Source organism: Gigantopelta aegis, chromosome 9, assembly GCF_016097555.1.
Source record: "Gigantopelta aegis isolate Gae_Host chromosome 9, Gae_host_genome, whole genome shotgun sequence".
In the NCBI taxonomy this organism is placed as follows: Eukaryota; Metazoa; Mollusca; class Gastropoda; order Neomphalida; family Peltospiridae; genus Gigantopelta; species Gigantopelta aegis.
In genome coordinates this window covers 69,227,046-69,253,994 of record NC_054707.1, presented here as the reverse complement: position 1 = coordinate 69,253,994, position 26,949 = coordinate 69,227,046, and the positions used below count along the sequence as shown (strand labels likewise).

At 36.4% G+C, this 26,949-nt stretch overlaps 1 protein-coding gene across 2 annotated transcripts in view; it reads right to left on the bottom strand.

Moving 5' to 3' along the window:
* Positions 1-347: 347 nt before the first annotated feature.
* LOC121381969 (A disintegrin and metalloproteinase with thrombospondin motifs 20-like) overlaps positions 348-26,949 on the bottom strand; it is a 37,521-nt gene continuing 10,919 nt past the window's right edge. The window contains exons 3-7 of one of the 2 annotated variants that reach the window (XM_041511407.1): positions 23,901-24,077; positions 19,920-20,191; positions 14,865-15,044; positions 11,855-12,005; positions 348-889 (exon numbers count right to left, since the gene is read on the bottom strand). In XM_041511407.1, coding sequence (XP_041367341.1) covers positions 849-889; positions 11,855-12,005; positions 14,865-15,044; positions 19,920-20,191; positions 23,901-24,077 — 821 coding nt within the window. In that variant the 3' untranslated portion in view covers positions 348-848. The remainder of the gene's footprint in view (positions 890-11,854; positions 12,006-14,864; positions 15,045-19,919; positions 20,192-23,900; positions 24,078-26,949) is intronic. The other variant, XM_041511408.1, reaches the window with a different exon arrangement.

The following is a 26,949-nucleotide window of genomic DNA, read 5'->3' as shown; positions in this document are numbered from 1 at the left end:
AGACCCCCCCCCCACAAAAAAAAAAAAAAAAAAAAAAAAAAAAAAAAACCCCCCAAAAAAAACAAAAAAAACAAAACAAAAAACAACAAAATAAATAAAATAAAACAAAAACGAAACACCCCCCCCCCCAAAAAAAAAAAAAAAAAAGTAAAAAGAAAAAAGAAAAAGGAGAAAACAAGAAGAAACAAAAAAAAAAAGAAGCCCAAAACAAATAGTATACTTTAGAGATTGACATTTTAAATAAGTAAATACCTTTAGTACGTAATGTCAGTCGTTAAAGGGGCTCTGTTATTCGAAAACATTGGATCTTACAATGACAGGAAACATAGACCAGTCATTTGAAGTCATTAATTGAAACATATTTTATTGCATATAGTATATATACATTGTGCACAAGTTGTTTGTTAGAGCAGACACTGAGCCACGAACCCAGTACCCACTAACTCTAAACTATAGGTATATATCGATGATAAAAACTACTACTGTGTATTCAAAAATAAGCATAGCGGGTCCATAAGATGAGGTAAAATGTATTCAGTAGTAGAATCTGGCATAACGTATGTGATCCTTCCATAATTAGTGCATCAAAGTCTCTCTGTGGGAAGTGTTGGCAGAATATCTTCATCATGACGACAAAAATCGTCTTTCGTCAATGCGCTATTGCACTCGTTTCGCTGTCACTTTATCTACATAGCGACAACCAGAAAACGTTCTCTCTAGATTAATTGTTGTAAGCTTTTGAATGCCATGTCACACCATATTGTCTGGAAAGCTGAATAAATAATCTTTCACCAAACTGCAAACAGACGAGGAATGGTACGAGGCAATCTTCGTGTATACCCATAACTCTAGGAACACATCGGGTCGACAGCACTAGAACTGGATGGAACTGAAATAAAAACAAAAATAATATATAAATCATAGACATTTGATAATTACTAATACATTATGCAGAGCTAAAAGAAAACCTACACATGCAAACGTAGATTAGATTTGCTGGGGCAAAGACTATGTACATGAGTAGCCATTAGATAGCATTTATCATACAACGAGTTGTTTTAAAACGTATCTAACGAGCGAAAACGAGAGGTATACGTTTTTAAACAACGGTGGACTGGTTATAACCCAAGAGCAGCCAGTCGTATGACTTTAAATTGTTATTATAAGTGTATGTGTTAATAGTATGTGTTATAAAAAATAACGAATGATGTTCAATCATACGGGCGTGTAAGAAAATCCGTTTTTACTGCTAATTGAAATATTTGTTAAATAAATTTTGGTTGAAAACCGTATTGTTAGTTCCAACAAATAGTTTGGACAAATTGCTTCAATGATGCGATAAGTAGTGGTGGAACCAAGGGGTCTGGCACACTTTGGCCCATTCATTTAACATGGGGGAGGTATCACCCTCTCAGCGTCACCCTCCCAAGAGGGGAAGGTGACGTCACAGCCCAGATGAATTTTGATTGGCTTACTAATGGCAATTTTAAAAAACGGGAAAATCCCATACCGCGCCAACTAACCAGGAAATACGCACACCCCCTCCATACTGTGCACCAAGTAAAGCATAAACAATAAGAAACCATTCCATAAACACTAAGTTCAATGCCAAGACATGTATTAACATAAAAGATGGCTATTACGCTATTAATAAATAACATAAGACAAAAATACATTACCACTATTTATTTCCCCATGTTCATCATGAGTGGATCACAGGTCATGGGGGTCCTGCGCCCACCCTTACAATATATTGATCCTATTCTATGCATGCTTCTATACAATTATTGTAGCATTTACGTCAGATGCCTTCACCCAAGAATTAAATTTCTTGGGCCAGTTCAACCACTTGACATAGTGTTCTTTGTTCGGTCCACATCCTCTTGTCTTTAGGATCTTCTCGACTTTCCAGAGATTGTCTTCTTTCACATCAGTCTGTTGGAGTTCAGGCTGGTAGAAGGTTCCCAAGATTTCATCACCATCGTAGTCCTTCACTTGATACAGAGGTAGTCCACCGCGTAATAGGGTGTGGCTGGTGGTGAAGATTTCTCCTGTCCACTTCTCTTCATATTCCTGAGTGAATGCATTCCTCAGATGAGTGAGTCTCACTTTATCGCCAACCTTGAATCGGAAGTGCTTCTTCTTTGACTTCACTTCTTCCTTGGATCAATACATTTTCCACCAAATGTTGGTTTCTTTCTCAGCAGTGACTTTATCTGGAGCCATACCGATAGGTGGACCATGTCCATGAGGTCAGCTGACCATTGGTCATCAATTCCAGTAATTACAATCTTGTTTCTGGCAAACTTTCTTCTGATTGGGCGTTGTAAACTATAAGCTTCTTGTCTTTGCAGCCATTTTCTGATATTGTTTTTGCTAATGACATACTTCCCGGCTCTTCTGACATATCTATACAGTTTATCTGAACCAGAAAAACTAGCTGGGTTGGTTGGATCTGATCCTAACTCTTGAGTGGTGTCAACAATTGTGATACTTATTTAAAAAGGAGACGTTTTATATAGTCTAGCTGATATCTTTATCATCAGAGCTTCTTCCTCCTTGTCTGATTCCTCATCTGGTATGTCAATGTGAGAACTAACTTTCTCAGCTACTGACTTCAGTAGTGGTTTAATTCTCTCTTTGAGTGCAGTATACTCTGTATGGCGTTCCATTTTCTCGATTCTAGCTAGAATCGGTTTCATCAGAGAGGATCCTGAAAAGCACTGAGTAAATAGTAGTGCACTAGCTAATGTATTCATATAAGTCTGCTCCCATGACTTGGCTATCTTTTGATCCACCCATTGTTCAGATTTTCCCTTGTCCAAATAGTTTTGACAGTCTTCAGCCATCTCCTCTTTATAACAATTGTAGGTGAGCTGCCACAGATACTCTAGTCCAGCTGTTTCCCACTCATCATGGGTGTCGTCAGGCTTTTCTTCATATTTAGCTCTTTTTGAAGGAGGAACCCCACCATTTTCTGGACACCATGTTTTCACGTGTCTCTGCAGGTAGTACAATACCAAATAACTTCCGGCTGGGTCAAAGTTCGAGGTGCACCAAACTTTTGATAGAGAAGTGAACACCACAAGTCCTGTGATTGGTTATAAATGTGAGTGTGTTGGTTGTAAAAAATAATAGTTTCATCTGGGTAAAATAAATGTGCAATTTTATTTCATCTAGTACCAATGTGTCAAGTAGCCTTGTGCTTGAAACATGTATGGGGTACCTGTAAAAAAAAGTACTCAAATTTTGTGCGAAACTAGGGTAATCATAGACGCTACCCGTTATCTCAGAAACGAGCAGCTTGACCCCCATTTTTTTCTGATTCACTTTAAGTGTAAGGGGTGGTAGTATTTATATCCGTGGCGTTTATGTCGGTTGATACGTTGCAGGTAGGAGTTTTAGCCGTATATGTTACTATTGTCGTCTATGGGATTTGATTTGGTAGTGTACACCCTATAGCACATATTCAGTGCATAATAAAAAATATTATGATTTTGTCTTTTTATTTAATTAAACTATACTGGTTGATTAATTAGCCATCACTCGATCATGCAAGTTCACAATGACCTTGACCTTGACAATAATCTCTGTACATGGCTCTGAATGGAGTTTGAATCAAAGTTAGCACTGAAGAAAAGTTGGTTTTGGCCTATAATTCATACTGTAAAGATTTCAATAATTTCTTTTTACATGGTATTTGACTTGCCATATACAACTGCTCTTAAATATGGTATTATATATAGGCAACCTGAACTAAGATTTTAATAGCAATTTATTTTTATATTAAAAATAGCATGTGTCAATAGTGGGTTTATGTCTTTAGTTTCCATTAACATTGTTAATTTTTTATGTATGAAATTCTGAAAACTCTAATTTGTAAAGAAGTTGATTTTTATTGTCATTTTGACATATTTATAGGGTGCTAAGTTATATTTTAGACAAATTTGTAGTTTTATGCAAAATTTAAAGTAAATTTGAAGAAAAACTTTACCAAAAACATAATTACATTTGTTGTCACTATTGTGCCTTCTGTTCTTATTTGTACATAACAATAAGGTTGTTAAACATATACTTAGATCTCCAGATCATTTTTGTTTCTTAATAATCACTTAGTTAGCTCTCATGAAAAGCATTTTGAGTTTATACTAGATTCAGAACCAATTTTTTCAGATTTGATTATCTGCCTTGGATTAAGTTGATAATTTATTTTATTGTTAAAGCTGTATTACCTAATGTTACTAGCTAAATAAAATGCTGGATTACAGATTGTAGGAATACATCTAATGTACATATTGTATTCATCCGGATTAGAAAATAATGCAAGAAAATAGATGTTCGGGTAATTTTGTCATTTAAAAATAGTTTTTTTTCGGTAATTAATCAAAAATAAATGTGTTAAAGCTGCATGATTATTCCAGATATCACAACTATTAAAACCTCCAACTACAGTAGGCTATAAATAAAATATAGTCAGGAATATTGGTGGCTGCCATTGGTTTTGATGGTTCATTATGAAAATCAGCATGGCCGATGGATTTGAAATTCCCACACCTGGTAACTTAAAGACACCCACACCCAGCATACAGGATTTCCTCCCAACACTAATGTTCAGGACATTAAGTCATTACTTCATACAGGTACAGTCATGTTTGTGTTTCCTTCCTCAGACAGTGTATTTTTTTAATACTGATATTTCTTTGATGTGCCTGTTAAGGTCTTCATAATCTAGGGGTCAATCAAGTGCATGTGTTTTAATGGAATTCTTTAAAGGGGTAGAGGTACTCTGACTATCTTTGTTGTCTCTACATATATAACTGAGTACACACACCCAACTGAAAGTAAATATCTTCAGGAGTTTTATTTTAAAACATTTTGTTGTTTAATATGACATATTGCATTTGTACAAAACTATATGCAATATATATGCTTTTTGAGGGGTACATTATATTAGGTTGCACTGTAGAAACAACAGTTTCAGTGAGGTTGTCAGTTTATGTCAGAATACACCAGATCCTGGTTGTCATAAAGACACATAGCTGGACACTTTTTGAAAAATGTATGTTATCAGTATAGGTAGTACAATACCAAATAACTTCCGGCTGGGTCAAAGTTCGAGGTGCACCGAACTTTTGATAGAGAAGTGAACACCACAAGTCCTGTGATTGGTTATAAATGTGAGTGTGTTGGTTGTAAAAAATAATAGTTTCATCTGGGTAAAATAAATGTGCAATTTTATTTCATCTAGTACCAATGTGTCAAGTAGCCTTGTGCTTGAAACATGTATGGGGTACCTGTAAAAAAAAGTACTCAAATTTTGTGCGAAACTAGGGTAGTCATAGACGCTACCCGTTATCTCAGAAACGAGCAGCTTGACCCCCATTTTTTTCTGATTCACTTTAAGTGTAAGGGGTGGTAGTATTTATATCCGTGGCGTTTATGTCGGTTGATACGTTGCAGGTAGGAGTTTTAGCCGTATATGTTACTATTGTCGTCTATGGGATTTGATTTGGTAGTGTACACCCTATAGCACATATTCAGTGCATAATAAAAAATATTATGATTTTGTCATTTTATTTAATTAAACTATACTGGTTGATTAATTAGCCATCACTCGATCATGCAAGTTCACAATGACCTTGACCTTGACAATAATCTCTGTACATGGCTCTGAATGGAGTTTGAATCAAAGTTAGCACTGAAGAAAAGTTGGTTTTGGCCTATAATTCATACTGTAAAGATTTCAATAATTTCTTTTTACATGGTATTTGACTTGCCATATACAACTGCTCTTAAATATGGTATTATATATAGGCAACCTGAACTAAGATTTTAATAGCAATTTATTTTTATATTAAAAATAGCATGTGCCAATAGTGGGTTAATGTCTTTAGTTTCCATTAACATTGTTAATTTTTTATGTATGAAATTCTGAAAACTCAAATTTGTAAAGAAGTTGATTTTTATTGTCATTTTGAATATTTATAGGGTGCTAAGTTATATTTTAGACAAATTTGTAGTTTTATGCAAAATTTAAAGTAAATTTGAAGAAAAACTTTACCAAAAACATAATTAAATTTGTTGTCACTATTGTGCCTTCTGTTCTTATTTGTACATAACAATAAGGTTGTTAAACATATACTTAGATCTCCAGATCATTTTTGTTTCTTAATAATCACTTAGTTAGCTCTCATGAAAAGCATTTTGAGTTTATACTAGATTCAGAACCAATTTTTTCAGATTTGATTATCTGCCTTGGATTAAGTTGATAATTTATTTTATTGTTAAAGCTGTATTACCTAATGTTACTAGCTAAATAAAATGCTGGATTACAGATTGTAGGAATACATCTAATGTACATATTGTATTCATCCGGATTAGAAAATAATGCAAGAAAATAGATGTTCGGGTAATTTTGTCATTTAAAAATAGTTTTTTTTCGGTAATTAATCAAAAATAAATGTGTTAAAGCTGCATGATTATTCCAGATATCACAACTATTAAAACCTCCAACTACAGTAGGCTATAAATAAAATATAGTCAGGAATATTGGTGGCTGCCATTGGTTTTGATGGTTCATTATGAAAATCAGCATGGCCGATGGATTTGAAATTCCCACACCTGGTAACTTAAAGACACACACACCCAGCATACAGGATTTCCTCCCAACACTAATGTTCAGGACATTAAGTCATTACTTCATACAGGTACAGTCATGTTTGTGTTTCCTTCCTCAGACAGTGTATTTTTTTAATACTGATATTTCTTTGATGTGCCTGTTAAGGTCTTCATAATCTAGGGGTCAATCAAGTGCATGTGTTTTAATGGAATTCTTTAAAGGGGTAGAGGTACTCTGACTATCTTTGTTGTCTCTACATATATAACTGAGTACACACACCCAACTGAAAGTAAATATCTTCAGGAGTTTTATTTTAAAACATTTTGTTGTTTAATATGACATATTGCATTTGTACAAAACTATATGCAATATATATGCTTTTTGAGGGGTACATTATATTAGGTTGCACTGTAGAAACAACAGTTTCAGTGAGGTTGTCAGTTTATGTCAGAATACACCAGATCCTGGTTGTCATAAAGACACATAGCTGGACACTTTTTGAAAAATGTATGTTATCAGTATAGGTAGTACAATACCAAATAACTTCCGGCTGGGTCAAAGTTCGAGGTGCACCAAACTTTTGATAGAGAAGTGAACACCACAAGTCCTGTGATTGGTTATAAATGTGAGTGTGTTGGTTGTAAAAAATAATAGTTTCATCTGGGTAAAATAAATGTGCAATTTTATTTCATCTAGTACCAATGTGTCAAGTAGCCTTGTGCTTGAAACATGTATGGGGTACCTGTAAAAAAAAGTACTCAAATTTTGTGCGAAACTAGGGTAGTCATAGACGCTACCCGTTATCTCAGAAACGAGCAGCTTGACCCCCATTTTTTTCTGATTCACTTTAAGTGTAAGGGGTGGTAGTATTTATATCCGTGGCGTTTATGTCGGTTGATACGTTGCAGGTAGGAGTTTTAGCCGTATATGTTACTATTGTCGTCTATGGGATTTGATTTGGTAGTGTACACCCTGCAGATCGTGAACATCCTGAAACAGTAATCCACAATCATCACAAGCATGCATTTTGGGGAGCTCTTCGTCTGCTCACTTTGAAGGTCTGAATAAGAATGAGACATCTCTTGACTGTTCTCCCCTTTTATAGAATTTATCACCTCTTCTCCAGTGTCAGGAATTTTACTTCTTTTGTCCAGAGCATTGGGTCGTAATCGTTCTGCAGCAGGGGTCAAAGGCTTCAGATCGATAAAGAGGTGACGATATGGCTCTTTCACGGCATCTTCATACTGATGCATAAACATTTCAGTATGTCCTGGATACATCTGTCGGGCCAACGTCATGACTTGCTGCTTGTGGATGGGGTTGTTGAACAACACCAGGTAATGGCAGTTTATCCTCTGTGTCGGGTCCTTGCTGTTATAGAGGTTCTGGTTGATGGCGATGACGGATAAATTTCTGTGGTGACTTCCTTCTGTGAACAGGTCGGTGATACGAGAGTCTTTTCCAGGTGTAGACATCAGGTCATCCAACACAATGAGATTTCTGATTCTGGGATCCAAATAACCATCTTTTTCCAAGTCATTGGGCATGCCTTGGACAAATTCGACCCTTACAGTTGTCTTGATAATGTCATACAGAGGCTGCCAACATCTATAGAGCCACACGATGTGTTTGGGAGCTGGGTTGATGTTCCCATCTCTCAACAGTTTGTACACCAGGAATGTCTTTCTACATGATGTTGGCCCTGATACGATCATCGTAAAAGGATGTAGTAACACTTGAGGAGGAGGAGGAGGAGGGAAATGAGGAGGAGGAGGAGGATGGAAATGAGGACGAGGAGGGAAATGAGGAGGGGGAGGAGGAAAATGAGGAGGAGAAGGAGGAGGAGTAGTAGGAGAGTGGAAAGTCTGTCTATGTCTCCTCATATTATCTTCTCTGGTAAACAACTTCCCACATTCAGAACAGGAGCTCTTCCCCATGATGTTATCAGCTTGACAACCTATTCACGAATGAATACATATTGATGATTCTTCTCCTATTTATAGTTTTTATTGCAAAGCATTCTGGGTAATTCTCCAGTGACCATAATGGAGACAGGTAACACCATCCTCAAGGAGATACCTCTTGTCATCGAAGGGGGAAAGTCCTAGTTTGTTGAGTTGGATGTTGTACAGTTGGTGGCCATAGCTCCTGATCTGTGTCATGCGAGACATGTGGATCTCCTTATCAAAGAGGCACTGTTTATAGTGTTGGTGCCTAATGACACTTTTCTTTATTCCTTTGGCTGTTTTCTTCTCCATCATTTTGCTCTTCTCTTGGTAGACAAGAGAATGCATTTTTGACTTCAGACCAACACATTCATGAATAGGAATGCCATGCATTTCGTCTTTCATTTTACCTAGGACCTTCTTGTTTGTGGCATTGTAAAGTGGATGGCTAATGCCATAGTCAAAGGTGTAAATAGGTGTCGTTCTTCCATCATATCTTGGTAAATGTCTTTTGTTTGGATGTTGTAGCAGAATGAATTGGTGACAGTGAAGAGGAGTTGGGCTTTTGATTCATATTTCACTTTGATGTAGTTATAATGGAAGTTGTACATCAATATTGTAGACACAACTAGAATGGCGAATCCAACGTAGATTGGTCTGTTCAAATACAGCCTGTGTTTTAACAGGTGGACAGCCACCAGATCTTCATTAAAGATGCAGAAGGCATGGAAGTTGGGTTTGGCCACCAATTTGCATGTTCTCTTCTTGTTGTTAATAAGCTTGACATCCACTGTCTTCCTTAAGTTTTTCATGGTTTTCCCAAAAACTGAATTGTTCATCAGTTTAAAAAAGGTCTTTTGTCAAAATCGTTTTTGACAGCCTTTCTTTTTTCGGTGCTGGCAGTTGTTTAAAGGCCATCAGTCGATAAAGCTTAGTCATCTTCATGCCCAAGGAGATGTAGAATTTCAAGTTGCGGTAGTGGACCACATATTTTTCTTTTGGCAGAAAAATGCGAGACATATATTTTTATTTATATAAATGGGATAATTATACTATAGTGTCTATTGTACTATAGCATTTATATTTATGTCATGTCTTATGAGAAAATACCCCATGAATGAGTAGAACCAGCTTATATCATTCCTATCTTGAGACGTGTAGACATTTTGGGCTGGGTCCATGTCAAGAGATGGGCAGCTTTTCCGTTACCGTGACTTAAATGTATCAAGATGAACACTGAATGACCTCCCCATAAGACAATCTACATCTCCATTCAGTCTCACGAAGTCGGACATGACGTCGCAGTCGATTTCAGTATTGATGCTTATAAATATCACATCATGCTTTATATTAATACCTGATTATATAAATACATTGGTTATTGCACTATGGGATAACATTTACATTTGAGTCACGTCTTATGAGAAAATACCCTTGAATGAGTAGAGCCAGTTTATCTCCTTCCTATCTCGAGACATGTGTGGACATTGAGGGCTGGGTCCATGGCAGGAGACGGGGCCACTTTTCCATTACCGTGACTTAAATGTATCGAGATGGACACTGGATGACCTCCCCATAAGACAATCTACATCTCCATTCAGTCTCACGAAGTCGGACATGACGTCACAGTCGATTCCAGTATAGATGCTTATAATTAGTATGTTTAAGGGATATTCATTTTGAAACAGAAGACATATTCATAAAACCTACTTTTTTCACAAACTGGCGTCCTTCTTCTTATGAGTAAATGACTTGACGTCCTTTCTCTTACGAGTCAGTTTTGTGTAATACAAAATGGGGTGAATTTTCGATTTATATACCCTCTAGACGAGTCCATCTCATCTAGGGGGTGATGGAACGGTTAATGCTACTTCTGCGTCGTCATAACATAAATGTATTTATTGTTATCATATGGTATGTCTGTTCACATTCATCATATACTGAAATTATTTTAAATATAATAATTTAATATGAACGAAACACATTTAACAAAATAAAAAGAACCCCGTCCCCCCCCCCCCCCCCCCCCCCTCCTTTTCTAAAATATAGATGGACTGGTCCATTCTCAGCCGCTGCAGAGGATGGACGTGTTTTGACTCTCTCTGACTGTAGAAGTGTCCCTTCACTGGAGTACACAGCATTGAACCTGTCGGTCTAGCTTTGCACAGTCAGAATGTTGTAAAACTATTAACACTATAAAACCTATACCTAAAAACTTTGTAGGGATATTCAGGTCATTACACAGTCCTAAGTTAAAAACAATTTATAAGATATACAGACTACTGTTTTGTGGTAGCGCGAGTTCGGGTCATGTTTGTAGGTCAGCCAGTGGATAGCAGCAGTTCTTTATGTTTCAGCATATCGCATTTGGATAGTATAGCATACTGTCTACATTCTGAGTGTAAACAGCAAACTCAGGAGTCTAGTCATTATATACTTATATTATATACTCACAAATATATACTTAAAATTTAATACACACACACACACACACACACACACACACACACACACACACACACACACACACACACACACACACACACACGAGCGCGCGCGCACACACCACTAGTTACCGCCTTCGCATTTGACGTAATTCAGTCAACACCAGCGCATACCGGCTTGTGCCTATTTTAACACAGCGAAGGATTGTCGTACATTTACACGCTAAGGAAAGCTGTACCTAATAAAATACTCTTGTCGAAGACGCAGCAATATTGTTTGTCTTTGTTTATTTTGTTTGTTAACCTGTTCAATATATGAAGGGAACTTCCTGGTTAGTTGGCGCGGTATGGTATTTCCCCGTTTTTTTAAATCACCATTAGTAAGCCAATCAAAATTTATCTGGGCTGTGACGTCACCATCCCCTCTTGGGAGGGTGACGCTGAGAGGGTGACACCTCCCCCATGCTAAATGAATGGGCCAGAAGTGCGCCAGAACCCTTGGTTTCACCATTACTGCAATATCGCAGGAGCGGTTTCTATGGGGCATTAACATACAACTTCTATTTAAGTAGTTGCATGTGGACCCCCTGCCAAACATCCCGCATCCGCACCTGAACCATTGTGTTATAAGATTAAGAATGGAAACGAATGTCTGCTTTAGGACACCTCAGCACATTTAGAACTACGCAATCTAATTAAAATTAGCTCCACTATTACAGGTGGTAGACCCAGTAGAGCTAATTTTAATCAGATTGAGAACTACGGCAATTTGATTATTGCAACAGTTGGTCTAGAACAGTGAGAGAATAAACTGATAAAACATTGACCGAAAATGACATGAGTACCTGTGCTGCCAGTCGATACGAGTTCTAACGTCATCGCTCCACTTGGTGCACACCCGCCAGACCATCCTCCACACAGTAAGTCGATCTTTGTCCCGTCAGTGTTACGGACAGTCTGGCCCCAGGCATTCCAACCAGACACAGGAAACGTTAACTGTAACCAGAATAATGATAATTTTATAATAATAATAATATTATTAAAGGGATATTCCCGAGTTTGCTTCAATTTTTTAATATGTTATCGACTAACAGAGACTTTTTAACGATTGGAATTACATATAAAATATATTTTTCTGCATAAAATATTAGTGGCTATATATTAAACGTGTTTCTGATCGTTCTAATATTTTTACTAGGTTAAGTTTCATTTTATTTTCTAAAATATATTTTTTCGTACGTACGAAATTATCTGAAGACAAAATCCAGTTTGGGCTTCTTACAAATATTAAGACGACTGGAAAGACATTGAATATACAGAGACTGATATTCTAAACAAGAAAATATATTTAATATGTCAGTTTAATTGTAGAAATATTTAATTTTTCGGAAACATCTTACAATGCAGCAAACTCAGGAATGTCTATAAATAATAATAATAATAATAATAATAATAATAATAATAATAATAATAAACATGACGAAGAAAAAGAAGAAGAAGATGATGATGATGATAATATTTTCAACACTTTTTGATTGAAAATTAACTTTCTCATTGTTGAGGCAGATATACGAACAGGGATGCAAAAAAAGACAAACAAACTTTAGACAGATACAGTGACACACACACACATGCGCGCGCACACACACACACACACACACACACACACACACACACACACACACACAAACGCGCATACGCACACATATACATACATGCACACACATGCAAAGGTAATTGCCCTTTATGAAACAAACACGATATACATGATCATAATATAGCTTATATAGGGTAGATAACTACATTAAACGTGAAGCTTGGTTGGGAAGTCGAAACATGGACATAAAATATCCAGTTGGTTGTTCATGGTTGTTCACGTTTATTGGAATCTACAGGTAGCACTAAACCAAATATTTTCCGGCTGGGTCAAAGTTCGAGGTGCATCGAACATTTGATAGAGAAGTTAACACCACAAGTCCTGTGATTGGTTATAAATGTGAGTATGTTGGTGTCACGGTGATCCTATAATACCCGTAACTGAATAAAACACGATTATCCAAATATCTCTCCTAACTGTATATCTATTAGATCTCTCTGTATCGGGTAGTGTATACCCGAGTAGCTCGGCTCTAGGTATATCAGAGATACGATCTTACATAAATATGTGCTATTATAGCACGTTTAGTTCACTAGAAAACACAACAAAAACACAATACACTTTGGAATCTGTATTAATACTATACTGACAAATATATTTGGCGCAGTTAATTAACTAATTAACAACAACAATAATAATAACAACCCGGACTAATCACTTAATTAGTTAATCACTAGGTGTCTAGTTTACACAATATTGTAATCACTTCACCGTGACACAACACCCACACGTGTAATAAGTGAGAAACGCTTCCAGGGGAACTTAATTAATAAAGGAATTACAACTCTATTCCTACTTGGTTAATTTTTAATTAACCCTTAACTGCTCATTCAGTAACCTTGTAATACAGAATTAATACTGGTACCTATCACAATAAAGACAATAACATACAGTTTACCTAGGTCCTCTAGGATGATCGGCTAAGCTTTATATTTTTAGAACAGTGAAGCCTACAATTTACTTCGTCAGTTACTGGAAACACTGTCTAAATAATATTGGTATAATACAGTATTAAAATATTTAAAGTCACATCAATCACATCAAGGTTATACAACAGAGCAGAAACACATATTTACCAGTCCAGACGGACAACGTTCCCTGGGAGCCTTCCTATGTTTCTCCCCGATGTATCTAAATTCCTAGCTATTTATTACAAACCCGAATATCACCTGGGGGCACCTCACCTATCATGTGAATTGGCCCCAACTCCCAGAGACGATATTTTTCCTTAGATGGCCAGACTTACTGTCGCCTAGTTCGCCAAAAATCACGGTCGTAACACCGCACTATCGTAGGTATTACGTAACAACTGGCCACATGGCCTCCACACCTAGTCTAAGTGTGTATTAGGGGGGGTACGGTCGCGCGGAGGTATTATGTAACCAAGTGCACACAGCCCTCTGAAACAATTAACATCGCCACAGGCGAAACAAAATAAGAGCATGTTCCGTCACAGTTGGTTGTAAAAAAATTAGTTTTATTTCATTTAGTACAACTGTGTCAAGTAGCCTTGTGCTTGAAACATGTATGGGGTACCTGTAAAAAAGTACTCAAATTTTGTGCGAAACTAGGGGTGTTGTAAAACATCTGGTTATACTGAAACTGAGCCATGAAAGGTAGCATTTTCTTCAGTTAATACTTTAAGGTAGAGGATGTAGTACTGATATTTATGGGTCATAGTTTAGTTCATATATTGCATATAGTGTCTTTAAATACAAACGTTAACATGGTCGCCTATGGGATTTTATATGGTATAGTCTTACCTACACATGCTTCCTGAACATGTTTCACAATGATTTACAAATATGATGGTTTAGACGTCGATTTTAAAAATATAAATAAAAACCTATAACCATCGGCTATTGGATGACAAACGTGGTCATTTTGACACAGGCATAGAGAGGAAACCCGTTACATTTGTCCCATTAGTGGCAAGGGATCTTTTATATGCACCACCCCACAGATAGGATAGCACATACCACGTCCTTTGATATACCACTCATGGTGCACTGACTGTGACGAGAAATAGCCCAATGCGCCCACCGACGGGGATCGATCCTAGACCGATCACGCATCAAGCGAGCGCTTTACCACTGAGCTATGTTCCCCCCCAAAAACCCAAGAAAAACAATGCAACGCAAAACAAATTACATACTAAACGATCCCCACGACGTAGAACTACAAGTTTGAAAACTAACCGTTTTCTTGATAATTAGCCCGGTTCCAGTCGTGTCTATATTAAATGTTCCCTTTGGACCACACGTTTGTTTCTTGCCTCCATAATGTATTGTGTAACAATCATTTGCTTCGCCGTAATTTTGGGGGCTGCCGAAAACTGTTGTGGAAAATGTGCTGTCTATTCGGTCCACTTCCATTGTCTGAAAAAAAAGTTTTTAAAGAGAATGAATGAATGAATGAATAAAGGAACGAACTTGTAAAAACACCCGAGCACAAACATACATTAGTGAGGTCCGTTAGAAATATTTGCGGGACAGGCTGGACAAAAGTGGCAATTTTGTTTTACCAAAGACTCAAATTAGTGTGTAGATAAAAACAATTCTCAAAAGCAAAAGTCTGGCCAATGGGTGGCTGTTGTGACGTCATAATTCGAAATGACACTTTATTATTCCTATAAATATATTTTAACACTTAATATAGTGTCTGTCCTCACTCCAAAGTAAAATTATATAGTATATTTGATATGAATGGTCTTAGTGACGAGTGGGCGTATCATACTGATTTAAATTTCACTAGTTTTCGAGGGTAACCGTTTTCGAAAACGGTAATGATATACTTAAATGTCATATACAGCATATAGTTATTGGAAAACAAACGTTTATAATATCCTCACATTACTAGTGTTGCTGTCATACAAATACAACTATTATTCGAAGCTATAGAAAATACATGAATTATATATACTGAGCATTCCATAGCAGTTGTAATAATTTTTATCAATTTTCAGACATTTATATTATTGATCAACTTTATTATACAATGTATGCGACTTATATACATTTTTTAAAATCAAAATAATTCTGCTCTTCTACTATTGGTTCTTAAGAGAATAAACATGGTATACATGAAACATGGTATAGATTTTATGAATAATATTACAAACTATTTGAATTCTTTCGGATTCCTGTTTTACCATGCAATTACCCACTCTTTGCCATATTCCAGAGTCTACTGTTGAAGGGGCTATTGACCCACGGTGAAGTCAAATTTACCAATATGCTGTTCGTCTTTGTCTGAAAAAGTGGCCATATAATACCTACGGTAATATCTCGAGAGGTTCACAATAGACTGAAGCTGCCCCAGAAACAGCTGGAATCACTGACTAATTTTAGTCATATATGATGGGCATGTCTGGCCCGTGTTACAAGCAACATCAACCAAACATGTACCAGAAATGTGCATGTGTCTTCTAAAAGTAAACATTCATAAAGCTGGAAGATGGAAATAAGAGTCCGTCAATAGTGCTTCAGTACTGGGATATAGTGATACTAAGTGTGACCTCAAATCTTATACGGTACTCAATGTTTTGGACAATTCTAATATATCACCTTCCAACACCTCTTATGCCCAAAGGACTATTACAGGACTGTTTTCTTTGCATTGATCACTACAATTACTGTAGATGGTTGCCTGTACCTCTAAGAGTCACTGACGTGTATTATGTATCCTATAAAGCAAGATTTCCACAAGGGCAGAGTAATTGAAGAAATATTTCACCATTTTACTGCAATGGCAAATAAGAAAATTCATAACACCCCTCCCCCTATCGTAAATAGTGGATCACTCATGTATGAATTTGTAACCGGATGCATACCAGGAGATAAACTAAAATAATCACCAGAAAGGTATTTCATTCCAAGTATTCCAGCAATATAGTTCTACATTTTAACCAAGCAGTTAACACGTATAGTGATCCCTTTTAGAGAAATGTTCTGTTTTGAAGCTATTAAATACACGAGATTGCATTGATGATTCAGAGAAAGTTTTAAAATAATATATGTGATAACAGATAAGCGAATTAAGTCTAGACAATGAAAATATATAGATCCTTCTGTATTATATCATGAAATTAAATTATACCCACTTTTACCAGATGCTAATAATCTATACACAGAAAACAAGATATTTTCACTGGGTATGAACATCCTCAGAACTTTAATGACTGAGCACTCATTCAGATACTACACAGCAACAGTTTCAACATTAAAAGAGTTTGCTGTTAAGAAGATGCTTCTGTCATTTCTTTCACAGTTTAGATTTTGGACTGCTATTTCCAGTGTAGTAGAGTGTATCATAACGTCGTTCCACATACCTGTATTAAGATGCTAGCCATGTCACATTACACAATTACTTTCTTCATGATTAGTTAGACAAATAAGAGATATGTGCTTTCTAAGATATTGGCTAAGCAAAGTACCTCTGAAAACAGGTCTACATAACATCAGGGACAATTATTACTCGAATTATTACACTCACTTGATGCTGAAAAAGGTAGATGCCGATCAGGACTGTAGAATAATATTTTGATTATACTGCTGTATTCCATGACATCCAACCCAAGTATAGCGAATTTGACACGAGGTTAGCATTTGGCAAGACAATAGTCTCACTAGGTACAGCATACACAGATAGCTAAGAGTTATATTCACTGGGTTTGTTTAGGGTTTTTTAAACATGTAAATACCAGTTAATCGATTTCACACACCATTTTTGCACAATTCACTCAAGTACATAAAAATTATAATGTGATGCACTTGGCGTAAACAGTTGTTTTCTAAAGAATTCTTAGTACACATTAAAAGTAAACTGAATCAGAAATATCCATATGATATGTTCATTAAAACATCACCCATTTCTGTTTTGTCAAAGAATTATAACTATATTTGAAGATTTGTGTGCAAAACATATATACGATAAGTCATGTCATGCCCTCTACACATTTTTCATCTAACTTTAGATTCTACTAGTATATTACATTTTTTTCATTGTAAGTCTTATGAGCATGTAGTTCACGATATAATAATTACAAACACAAATTAGTAAATATTTTTGATTAAAAGCCACCAGTATGCTACATGGATAGAGCTATGTTTAATACTAGCAGCTATTTTTAAAAACTGACATCATAATGGCCTCCTATTGGTTGGAAATTTGGTTCGTGAGAATTTTTGTAATCTACACACCAGTGTGGGTCTCTGGTGGGAAAAATGGTACTTTTGTCCAACCCGTCCCAAAACAGCCCCAATTTGACGTTAACAGACCTGACTACATCGGCTATTGGGTGTCAAACAAAGGTGAATGCAAAAATGAAGTGATGATAAATATCAATGTAAAAATTAAAATTAAGAGTTAAATTAAAACACAGTGCAAAGAACTGTCCAAAAATACAAATATCACAGATAGGTAAAATTACAATTTAGGATACAATAACAGAAAAATAAACTAGAGCATTACGGTTGTTGTTTTATTTATTGATATATAATGCTTAACGACTTACAGTGTAAAATTACTATTGAAATATTTATGCTTGATGGCTATTATAAATGCATACGTATCGCGACAGTACGTTTTCTTACATGTCAATAAACATATATGCGTCTTAATTTGTAAAGTTATCTAATTCCGAAAGAATGTGATATGAATATATCATATTGTGTTAGTCATTATATTAAATTATATAGACTAACAATCCAGAAAGAAAAAACAAAAAAACACAACCTCTAACAAAACCCCACATATACTCACAAATGGGTATGGTTCGGTAAAAAGAAAACAAGAAAGAAAGAAATGATTTATTTAACGACTGACCAACATATTTTATATACGGTTATATGGCGTCAGACATATAGTTAAAGACCACACAGATATTGAACGAGGAAACCCGCTGTCGCCACTTCATGGGTTATTCTTTTCGATTAGCAGCAAGGGATATTTTGTATGCACCACTTCACAGAGAGGGTAATACATACCACGGCCTTTGATATGCCAGCCATGGTACACTGGCTGGAACGAGAAATAGCCCAATGGGCCTACTGACAGGGATCTATACAAGACATTACAAGAAGTTTGGTCACTGAGCGCTGACCTAACTAAATTCAATGTGAACACCATTTTTATTTTAATAAAACGACGGTCGCGAGCCAGATCGCTCACTATCACCGAGGCCGTTTGCGAATATTCCAATATGCGAAAAATACCATGTCGTGGTGTCTGGAGTAGGAGACGGAGTAGGTAAGTGTGTCCACTGGCACCCATTATAGAGTAATGATTAGGTTATCCTACTGATCTCTATATTTGAGTAATTCTTTTGTTAATCCGTCTCTACTAGTTGGAGATCCGTTTTTCATAAACGATAAAACAAATCGAGAAAATATCAAACTCCGTGAGAAGACAACATTTTTCTCTATTAGTGAGTTTGTTGTTCCAGTCAGTGCTCTACAACTGGTGTAACTATATGTCTGATGCCATATAACCGTCAATAAAATGTGTTGAGTTAAATAAAACATTTCCTTCCTTCCTTCCTTCCTATTAGTGAGTATTACTGTTTATTTATATTTCGACAATTTATTATGTTTCTATTTTTAATGTGTTTTTTTTTTTACAAATTGCATATACCATTAGAAGTTTGTTTTTAAATTTCCAAAAGAGCTTTCCTTTCCTTTTTACATCATGCCAAAATCAAACTGATGACTTCAAACTCAAACATTTCAAATGGAGTCTTCATATACATAATATTACAAACACCTACTATTGTAATGTAAAAAAAGGTACACATGCCCCGAAAGATGTGAATCTGTCAATCATGACATTATTTGTATGTATAGTGTCTAAGTTAGGTTTGAATCAGCTTCTTTAAATGTATAGATAATAGTACTAGGTTATATACATGTATAAAATAAAGTACATATCTTCAGTTTTGCCTTATGCAGAGATTTGAAATGCGAGAATTCTTTTGCTGCTTTGAATTAAATAGTGCTGCCTGTACTAGTACCACTGCTGTTATTACTGCTGTTGCTACCTTTGCAGTTGCTGCTGTTGCTGCTGCTGATGCTACTAGTATTGCCAGTGCTGTTGTTGCGACAACTAATGATGCTGTTGTTGCTACTGCTACGATATCATACGCTGCTGGTGCTGCTTCTGCTTCTGTTACTAATGTTGGTGTAGTTACTATTGATGTTGTTGCTTCTGTCAGTTTTCATACTAACCATAACATGTAGTATGTCTCTCATATATACCTGAATATCGACACGAATTTTCGTGTAGTGCGTCTCCCCTCCACCATTGGAACACCCTGGAAATGTCTCTGGCCCACATTCTTGGCTAGACTTTCCCGGATAGTATGCCTTGTTTACCACATTCAGAGTCACATACTCGGTGGGTGAGCCGCTATTCATACCGTGACAGTAGATTTTCACTTTTGTAGTTCCATAAGGAGCCGGGTAAATCCAGTATTCACCGTCTCCGTACTGACTGTTACACGCCTTCACTTCAGAACATGATCGGATTACTGAAATGAGCGCACACACACATTTACACACCAACAGAAATATTTCAGGAAAAAATGACATTACCAGATCATGACATGGTGATAAGGTAAGAACCGCGGTACTTAAGACTGTATTGACATTTCATCACAAGTTAATTTTAAAGTATTTGTGTTTGTTACCGACCTTAATCTTTTAAACTCATTTTTTCTTTTCTACCATCATCAGTCATAATGATAAATTTTTAATATATATGGATTTTCATATTTCTTTTGAAAATCAAATTTATTTCCCCAGAAACAGGAGTGTCAGGGATGGAACCTTAATATCACCACCTTACAGTCATGATGTGACAAACAATTCTACAGAACATGAATAATATAGATATATAATTACATTATAACAGTAATAATAAATTTGGATATACACATGCATATGAAAACATAATATGAGTTCTGTGATATATGGGGTTAACGGTGAAACAAGAAGCAAAAATAAGAGTCAATGAATGGAAAAAGGAAAGGAAGAAAAGAATGAAAGGAAAAAGAGAACGAAAGAACGAAACAAAGATGAATTTGGAGATCGAACGTAATACATTTTGTGTTGTGATAAATACATCCAGAATATTATAATATTGACATGTGTTGTTTCCAAAGACCTGGACCAAGGTGCCCAATTTCCATCATATTGTTTGAATAGGCAGCTTTTGTAAAGTATATATGTTTCAATTTATATTTTATCTGTAAGTAGATTCAATGCACAAACTGATATATCCACGTAGCACATAGTTAAAAAACACACCAAAAAACCAAAAGGCAAAATACATAACTAGCATGCATGTAACAAACCTTGTTTTTACTCCATCTTACCACTGCAAACGTGTTGTGATAAATACATCTAGAATATTATAATATATATATACTCACGGAAAACAGTTCCTGTACACCAAATAAATTGGTTCCAGACCTACCACAAAGTTTGAAATTGTTTGTAATTTGACAAATATAATGACATAAACGGGCTCCAGTATATTTTGTAACACACCGCGCTTACGCACGTGCAGTTCGTTCATTGTCACGTGACTATGCTTTTCACGATATTTAGTTGCTACAAGTAGGTATTTGATTTTACTGCTGCCACAAAGTAACAAAAAGAATTACTTAAAGTCGGGGATAGTTTTTCCAAACAAATCTGACGCCTAAAACTTAATAAACATGCCAAGGTTAACGGAAGAAGAACGATTACGAGCAGTTGGTATGCTGCAAACTGGTGTGCCACAAACGAATGTTGCAAGACGTTTCGGCGTCCACCGAAACACAATTGTGAGTTTATGGAGACGTTACCAAGGAAGGCAAAGCGTTAGAGATTTACCACGTAGTGGTCGACCACGTGTAACGACGCCAAGACAAGACCGATACATAGTCAATACACATTTACGTAATCGATTCCAAGTGGCAACGTTGACAGCACAGGACATCCCAGGCATAAGGCGAATAAGTGCCAGGACAGTACGTGACCGGTTACGTGAACGTGGCATTAGGGCAAGACGTCCTGCAAGGCGCCCAGTATTGTTACAACGTCATCGTAATGCTAGGCTGGCGTGGAGCAGACAACACTTACACTGGACAAGACGTGAATGGGCATCATTACTCTTCACCGATGAATCAAAATTTGAGCTGCAAGGTGGAAGGGATAACAAACTGCGCGTTTACCGACGTCGGAATGATCGCTATGCCAACGCTTGCGTTTTACAGCGTAATCAGTTCGGTAGCGGAAACGTCCAGATCTGGGGAGGTATAAGTATGCAGCAGCGAACCCCTTTAGTCATTATCCGTGGTAATCTCACTGGTTTGAGGTATAGAGATGAAATTCTAGCACCTCACGTTGTATCATTTGTTCGCAACAACGGTCCGGGTGTGACGTTACAGCATGACAACGCCCGCCCCCACATAGCAAGACTTGTGACCGACTTCCTACAACAGAACAATATCAATACACTTCCATGGCCTGCCTGCTCTCCGGATCTCAACCCGATAGAGAACGTATGGGATGAAATGGAACGTCGGCTATGACGTCTTCCTCAACCCCCAAGAACACTGCAAAATTTGGAACAGAAATTACTCCAGATCTGGAATGGCATTCCTCAAGTGTTCCTGCAACGTTTGGTGATGTCAATGAGACGTCGTTGCGTCGCTTGTACAGAAGCCAGGGGTGGACATACATGATACTGAGTTCAGGAATATCGAAATCACTTTCACCGTTTTCAAGGTCATGTTGTGATTCATGTGGATACGCCATATGGGTGCAAATCACATCACAGTGTTTATAAATGACCAATAAATATTTACTGTAATCAATTTGCGTTTGTCTTCATCAGTGTTAGATATATGCCTTGTACAATACATGCACAGGAACTTTTTTCCGTGAGTATATATATATATATATATATATATATATATGTATATGTATATGTATATGTATATGTATATGTATATGTATGTATGTATGTGTGTGTGTGTGTGTGTGTAAATACACACACATACACGTACACACAAAAACACACGCGCGCGCGCGCACACACACACACACACACATATATATACATATATATGATGACTACGATAATTATAATAATGACGATACTGATAATTATGTTGTTTTTGTTGTTGTTGTTTTTGATGATGATGATGATGATGATGATATAGAAATTAGTATATTGATATCCAATGAAGGTGTAAGCAGGTTATCTAGACGAGCCTGGATTGCCTCGCAATAACAGAAGAGAGACTCCGAATGTGTTACGGCTTGTTTGGATGCTAGCAGGTTATGCAAGCAATGTTTTAATTGTTAGAAATGTCAACACGTTCTTTTTATTATATTTACTTCCAAGACAGAGTGGGCAGCAACATGATTGCAAATAGGTAGGCATAGTGCAGAGAAATGTTATCGAATGACTGCATCATTGCAAAGAACAACTTTGGTGCCTTGTGTTTGTCAATGGCTCGCCAAGGTTTGTCAAAGATACAATAAAAAACATAAGTTAGTGAAACATATTTCTTACAACAGCTACTAACAAGTAGATTACTACCAGGCTAAACACAAAAATAAAATCATGAAGTTTTCAGTTATACTGATATATTATTTTAGTTGTATTTGTAAAGATATTTATTTCCTACAGACCCATATTTAGTTTTAACGTGATGTCATCACTTAATCTAATATAATATTCCCAAGTTGGCCATATTTGAACATTCATTGGACGTAAGCATGAATCTTATGGATGATTGATTTGATTGCATCCCAGGATTAGAGAAAGATGTAATCAAAATAAACTTCTTGCACATGAGCAAGGGCTTTTTAATCCTCTTCTTCTTCTGTGATCCCAAGCTCAGACTTCCAGTCCAGCTGTTCTCACCAGGAAGTCTGCTGTCCATCGAAGGGATGCCGCCGGTCTCCAAATTTTCTCTTTTAGGTCCACATAATACCACTAGTTTGTTTTGTTTTTTTGTTTTTTTTTTTTGTTGTTTTTTTTGTTTGTTGTCTCAGTGTTATTTGATGGGCAGGACTGAAGGATGTGTTCCGGTGTTTGAGCATAAAACCTAATACTTAAGTCGTTGTTGTTTTTGTATATTACCTCGTATATTTGTACCTCACAGTAGATTTTTAGAAAATAATCAAGTTATATACTAGTTAATATTATACTCATACTAGATGTGTTTTAAAATCACGCACGTTTACAGACTATGTTAGTCCAGGTTGAGCCTTCTTGGCAGGTGATAGCTGTGACACCATTATCAGCTACAAACCCTGACTGACATCGGTACTGCAAGAACGTTCCTTGGGATCTAGCGACAGTTGATGCAGCAAATAGTTGATTACTATTTGGTATGACCGGAGGACTGGGACAGTCTGCAATACAACAGAGAATGGTAGGTATGTCAAATATAGGTAATTATAAATGATATAGAAATGATGGTATAAGTGCATCATCATGTTCAGTCGACTTTTTATCGTTCAGATTTTTAGAGTATCCAGAGGTTGCTGCTAAAATGTTTAAAAGAATATAAAACATATATTAAACACCAAAAATACATAAGTGCATTATTTGTTTTAGCATTCCATTGTCTGTATATGTATGGTGTTTGTGGTCGTCTTAACCTTTGTAATAGCTGAATAAAACATTAGTTTAATCGTAGCCATAGCACTGTAACTCTAAACTATTACTAATAGCAATAGCTAAACAGACACAATGGATGAACAGAAATCCTTTCATGTATGAAGCACAAGTACAGACACAATAAGTTGCTTGTTTAATAAAGTATTACCATTGGTGCAAGTGTATTATTTCACATTCATATATACACACACACACACTATATACATATACATATACATATACATTTACATTTACATTTACATTTACCTATATATATATGCATTAGTATATATATATATATATATATATATATATATATATATGTGTGTGTGTGTGTGTGTGTGTGTGTGTGTGTGTGTGTGTGTGTGAGTATGTATGTGTGTGTGCGTGCTTAGGCGTGTGTATGTATTTGTGTGTGCGTGTATGTATGTACGTGCTTAGGCGTATATGTGTGTGTGCGCGCTCGCGTACGTGCCTGTGTGTGTGTTCAGCAGTAAAGTGAAGTTAGGGCTACTACTTATGTTAAGACAACCAACACTGACTTTTCGATCAAGGAAATTAATTTAATGTGTACTTTTACTGGTTAAGACTACATTCCCAGGAATATTTTTTATTATTATTTTTAAGCATATAGAACAGAAAATCCAATTACGTTTGGTGCATATATGACGCCGCACTCCGCATTGATTTCACTACGCTGGCTTATCCAGGTCAAAAACAAAGCCATGCTTTTGAAAGTGGAACACTTTTGACGGGCTCGTACCGATCTCGGTTTTCATTTGCTTATTACTAGTATAGAATTCCCCAACAAAAGATCACGTGAGATTTCGCAATATTTTAACGAATTTAACAGTCTTGATTGAGGGGTAATCTCATATCTCCAAAACATATTTATATCTATAGAGGTATGGTACAACGCCTTTGCAGGAGACAGTGGGGGATTTGCCTTGCAATTTTGACAGTGGCCAGCTGTTGGCATACGCGTTACATGTAAGGGGGTGTTACTAATTACGTAACGCTCAAGGGGTAGAGGAAGAGGGTACTGTGTTCGATTTACGTAACATTTGTTCAAGACTATATGTTATTTTTATTCATTACTTAGAACTACAAAGGTGTTTTTTTGGAAATGCGCGGTCAGTCTAGGATGGATCCCCATCGGTGGGTATACAAAAAGACCATGGTATGTGATATCCTGTCTGTGGGATGGTACATATAAACAATCCCTTGCTAAAAAATTAATGTAGCGGGTTTCCAAGGCGCGTGTGCAGGGATTTCAGCGGGGTTGCTCCCCCAAAAAATACATTTCAATTTTTTTTAAGCTTGGGCAATTAAGGGTTTCGACCTCCAATATCCTCCCCCTGCACATGCAATCGATTCCTCTCTAAGATTATATGTCAAAATTACCAAATGTTAGACATCCAACAGCAGATGGAAGGAAGGATAGGATATGTTTTATTTAACGACGCACTCAACACATTGTATTTACGTTTGTACGGGGTCGGATGATTATTATATCAATATGCTTCATCTTTGATGTCGTTACCCCCCCCCCCCCCTTCCAACTTTACCCTTTCCAAACGAAATAATATTTATTTGAATTTCTCGATTTTAACATGTAAAATTAAGAAGTGAAAACGTTCATTGTCTACTTTAGTATATTTTATTTTAAAAATATATACATGATTAATGTGTTACTAGTATACAAAGTAAACTTTGAAAGTTCCACTAACACTTTATAAAATATCAATTCTGAAATAGGAAGGTACGACTGTCGATAATACGTTGTCAAGATCAAACCGGTTTTAACTAAAGACTCTCGTACAGCGCAAGATTTATCTTTAATTTTTTTAGACGAACCCTACAATTTGAAATCGGCAAACGCACGTGTTAACTGAAACTGACAACAGGCTGTCGTATGTGCTTTGAAGAGCTATGGCGGCACAGGCGACGAATCAAACGCATACGATTGACGATATCCGTTCATAGCGAACCCACACGACCTTTTTAAAAGTGCATTTGAGCTTTATTTCACATTTGTGCATGATGTTATAATATGGTAACCAGATAAAATCGAAAAAAGTGTTACAATTTATTATTTAAAGTATAATTAGACGAGGAAGAAGAAAAAGAAAAAACATGCCACAACGGCAGCAAACTCTAAACAGTTCTTTTAATAGCATACATATTATCACAAAATATAATTATCTAAAACCCCGTAATGGTCCGGCAGCCAAATGGGATATTTTAGGTGGACCTGGATTTATAGTCTAAACAACATTTAAAAAAAAAAAAAATGTGTTTGGTGTATAAGATCAAACAAAAGAACCTTAATTACTCTTTGTCATCATTATGTTTTGTAAATGACATAAATCAAATTTGAAGGAAGAAATGAAATGGGTTTTTTAACGACGCAATCAACATGTTTTATTTTCGGTTATATGGTGTCGGACATATGTTTAAGGACCACACAGTAACTGAGAGAAAGGAAACCCGCTATCGCCACTTCATAGGCTACTCTTTTCGACTAGCAGAAAGGAATTTTTTATATGCACCATCCCACAGACAGTATAACACATACCACGGCCTTTGATATACCAGTCGTGATGCCCTGGCTGGAGCGAGAAA